This window comes from Eurypyga helias, unplaced genomic scaffold (assembly GCF_000690775.1).
Source record: "Eurypyga helias isolate BGI_N326 unplaced genomic scaffold, ASM69077v1 Scaffold49158, whole genome shotgun sequence".
Classification (NCBI taxonomy): Eukaryota; Metazoa; Chordata; class Aves; order Eurypygiformes; family Eurypygidae; genus Eurypyga; species Eurypyga helias.
This window is the reverse complement of record NW_010268622.1, coordinates 1-4568: the sequence shown is the minus strand read 5'-3', so window position 1 is coordinate 4568 and position 4568 is coordinate 1. Positions and strand designations below refer to the sequence as shown.

The following is a 4568-nucleotide window of genomic DNA, read 5'->3' as shown; positions in this document are numbered from 1 at the left end:
TGGAGCTGCTCTGCGTCAACCTGCTCCTGTCCCCGTGGCGAAAGGAGATCAGGTCGCTGAAGGTAGGGAGGCGCCCGGCCAGGGGAGCAGCCAGCCCCGGGGAGGGCATGGCGCGGCCTCGGGGCCTGGCGGTGAGGAGTGCCCAGAGGCACCCGCCGCCCGGGCAGTTGGGAGCAGCGTTTAGGAGCCCCTTTTGAACGGGTTAGGCGTGCCCTGAGCGGCGCGAGGGTACCGCGAGGTGTGCGTTGGCCTTTGTCGTCGCCGAGGCCAGACCTTCCGGGGCCTTCCCAGGAGTGCTGAGCAGCTCGGGGGGTTGGAAACGGAGACCCTCGGTTACTGCGAGGCGTTGGAGGAGTGAAAAGCTACAGTGAGAGGCTTAGACTCTCGTTACTCTGAGTTTTAACCTTAATTTGCCTGTATTATCACTTTTGTGAACAGCCTGATGCCAAAGGCCAGGTGGGGCAGTGTCTCTCTGGTCCAGCGATTTTGCCACCTGTCATAGCTCTGGCGATCGCAGCTGGTGAAGCGGGTAGGAAAACCCCCTTTGAAAGAGGAAATTTTTTGCAGCAAGGTGGTCAAGGTTACCGACATACTGAACAAGTCTCCTTGCCTAGAAGAGACAGCAATCTTCAACACATGCAAAATCTACCTGTATTTAAACATTCCCTGAACACCCAAAATGCAAACTTACTTCCCTATTTACAGCAACAGGTGCTGATGAGGCAAAGCCATTTCTTTCCTTCTGCTTGCCCTTGGGTCTCATCTGCAGATTCTTGAAACAGCTGTAGATTTCTATTCTCATTCATCTCCCTGAAACAGGACAATGCCTAAGATATTCAGGTCTACAGTTAGTGGGCTCAGTTTTTCATAACACAAGAATCCTAGGCTTCATTAAAATCAATTTTTTAAGACCACTGGGAGTATTCCAAAGTGCAAGACAGCCTGCTGAAGGCCTGAAATAATTCTCCTGCAAGGCACAAGTTGGAGAACTGACAGTATCTTGTGTATGTACAGGTTTGATAAGAAGTTACTGGTCATATGCAGAATACTGCATCACATATTTCCTGCCTCTCATGCTCTCTGATGCCACACACACACACACACACACAGAGCCTGCTCCTTACTTCCCCTCTAGAAGGAACAGAAGCTGGGGGGTGAAAGGCACTCTTGACAACTTCATCTGAGAATGGAGCGAGGCTCAGTGCTACATTACACTGTCATCTTTCAGGTTAACAACCTTCTAGGGGGTCAGTTGTGTTCTCCCCAAGCTTGTGCATGTGAGACCAGCGCTTAGGTCTTAACCTTAGGAATTAAGTAGGTAAGTCTCAAGCTGGCACCCTGAAAATAAAGTGCCCCAGTTCTGGAAGTCTTGACTTTTCACTCCTCCCTCCATTCTGTTGTGACTTGCCTGGAGTTGATCATGCTTAGCTCAGCGTAGTCTCTCCTGTCACAGTGTTTCAGACAAAACCAAAAACCACCTCCAGTCTACACACTAGGCCTCGTGCCTGGGGTAGCTCCAAAACCGAGCAAGTGTTGAACGATTTTTTTCGTTACGCAGCAGCAGCATTTTCTTCAAGCCGTGTTTTGCAGACAGCTTGTGCAAAGAGTGTGTTTTGGCAGTATTTCTGCTAGAATAGTCTCCCTTCAAGAAAGTGCTTTCAGAGAAATGGCAACTTAATTTGGGGGTAGTAGAGTTACAGCAGGAGTCTGAACCATGGAAGAAGAAAACATTACAGTCTTGTAATTAAGAAACACAATTAACAATGAGTGTGCATCATGTCTGTTTCTTTAGACCTCAGTTATTTATTCTATGAATCTGTTAGTTTAAAACACTTCCATTCTCCAGTACAGCACATCAGACATTGCTGAGTTTCTCGTTTGACTAATACGATTTTCTTACTCTCTTCCTTTTTTACTACTGATGCTCTTAGCCAGTATCTTGGCAGGTTTAAACTGGCATAACTTCACTGAAACTGATGTACTGTAGCAAATCTATAATGCTTGAGAGGCTGACAAAGTAAGACAAGCCTCACTCAATTCCAAATTCACACTTTTAGGAACATAGGGAGGGTTTTTTTAAGATTGAAGTAATTTTTGAAGTACTTTTTAAAAGTTTTTCACACTTCCCTCCACCTCACTCTGCCAGTGTTCATCTGTTTTTCAATGTTACATTCTGTTTCAGACATTCACCGGTAATTTTGTCTACTATATTCAATCTGTGCTCCCAGATGACATTGTAAAAACAGTACTGGAGAAAATGGGTTACATTGCAACAACAGCAACAGAGTTTTCACTTGTCAAAAAGAGAAACAATGAGGAAACAAAGCAGACTGCATTTGAAATATTCCTGGCAAGAATTGAGTGTGAAACCATCCTCGAAATGACAAATGAAGAAAAACATGGCAATTTGGAGAATACCCTACAGAAGAGAACACAAATGTACTGGCATCATGAAGATGAGGACAAGGAGGATCAGACACCCCAGAGAGAAGATGCTGAAAATCTAGAAAATAAAGAAAACGTTGAGGCATCTTTGTGCCTTGCTACTCCACAGAAGTCTTCAGCTAATAGCGATGTGGCCTTTGAAGCTGCTGGGAACCTGAAGATCAAAGATGACATGCCTCAGTTAGCAGTTCCTCAACCCACTAACAGGCTTCAGGAACTCCAAAGGCAAGTCATTAACACTGTGCATTTTCCAGGCAAATGCTCAGACAGCGAGGACTTCTTGATCAAGTATAGTGACATTGTCATAAGACAAAAACCTATTTTCAGTGAGAATCTTTCTCCAAAAGGTTTTGAAAAAAAGCCAAGTGCTAGTCTAAGTGAGGAATGTGTTTTGGCAGTCACCCCAGAGTCAGCTGCAAATGAGATCAGGCCTGTGCCACTCTCACCAGGAGCAAGCGGTCCGCCAGCCTTTGCAATGTTTGCTGACAGCTCTTGTGACAGCAAAACCACTTTGCAGTACAAAGCCCAAGAAGTCTCTGAAGAATCAATCGAAGCAGAAATTAACGATGCCATAAATTGCATAGACCCGGACCCTGCAGACGAACCCAGTGAACTGAAGTCTCTGCCGTACAAGGACACTGCATCTGTCCAAAACTGCAGTGTCCCTAAGGAAGAGGGAGAAGTTTGTGAGCTGTCTTTAACCTTCACAAAACTACAAATCAGGGACTCTGAGGAAGACCTTACGTATCCAGTTGAGGAAACTGGCCAGCCGGAGTCAGTATCTTACGTGAGTGCAAGTGACAGGCCTGTCAGAGAACTTCATCACTCCAGAATAAAACACACGTATCTGACTAACGCTCCGATGCAGAGCACGGCAGCACCACATACTCGGCCATCCTCAGATCTGTGCTGTACTACTGGGAACATGGAAGATTCCACTGCTGGCTCTGATAGCAAGAGGCTATTAATGGATACTCCTAATGCACATACAGCTTCTGAGTGCTTCAGACACCACATTAGAGAGCCTCCCAACCTCACCTACATCCCCCCACGGAGTGTTGATATTCAGTCTTCACGCAGAAGAAGGACCAGCGCACAGCGCAGAAGGAGCCACTTAGAGCCTGAACGTGACTCTGCTGACTCCAGTGAAGTAAAGGTGGAGAACTGTAATTCAGAAGTAAATGAAATCCAGGAGCCTTACGTCATTATTGACAAAACCGACCAAGGAATGTTATGTCATCACACTTGATCCTACTAGTGCTTTGTTTGGGGTTGGGTTTGGTTTTAAATTTTTTTGTTATTATCGACTGAGAGAGTTGGGCTTGTTCAGCCTGGAGAATAGAAAGCTCCAGGGAGACCTTATAGCACCTTCCAGTGCCTGAAGGGGCTACAAGGAAGCTGGGGGGGACTTTTTACAAGGGCCTGTAGTGACAGGACAAGGGGGAACGGGTTTAAATTGAAAGCGGGGAAGTGGATTAGATATCAGGAAGAAATTCTTCCCATAGAGGGTGGGGAGGCACTGGGACAGGTTGCCCAGAGAAGCTGTGGATGTCCCATCCCTGGAAGTGTCCAAGGCCAGGCTGGATGTGGCTTTGAGCAACCTGGTCTAGTGGAAGGTGTCCCTGCCCATGGCAGGGGGGTTGGGACTAGATGGTCTTTAAGGTCCCTTCCAACCCTAACCATTCTGTGATGTTTGCATTAGGAGTAACAGTTTAGATCCTACAGAAGCAATAGCCTGTACTGCAGGTTTTATACCTGTCTCCACTTAACAAAATTTTTTGTTGCTACCACCACAAATTTCAGGAGAAGCACTGAGCCTTGTACTCGTTCACTGCCACCAGAGGAGGGGGGATCCAGCTGCTGCTGCCCTTTCCCTTGTCCCTGTTCCTGCCACTCAACTCTGCACCAGCTCTGGAGTTCACTGGACTTTTCTGTAAGCCAGTTCATCTCACTAAATGGAAGGGAGTAAATGCTATTCTCTGACATTTTAGTGGCAGGAAAGAAATGAGACTTGAAGGGTCCCAGTGAGCATTAGAGCCAGGCTGAGGGATATCCTGTAGGCTGGAGAGCTAGGCAGGGCAAAATCTAATGCAATTCTGTAAGGGCAAGTGTCAAGTACTGCA

The 4568-nt window shown here is 46.7% G+C and overlaps 1 protein-coding gene across 1 annotated transcript; it reads left to right on the top strand.

Annotated features, from left to right (window-relative positions):
• Positions 1 to 8: 8 nt before the first annotated feature.
• LOC104505562 (spermatogenesis-associated protein 2-like) lies at positions 9 to 2822 on the top strand (the record flags this gene model as incomplete). The annotated part of the gene is made up of 2 exons (XM_010157786.1): positions 9 to 62; positions 2183 to 2822. Coding segments are annotated over 2 exons (694 nt in total), but the record flags the coding sequence as incomplete, so codon positions are not given.
• Positions 2823 to 4568: the final 1746 nt, after the last annotated feature.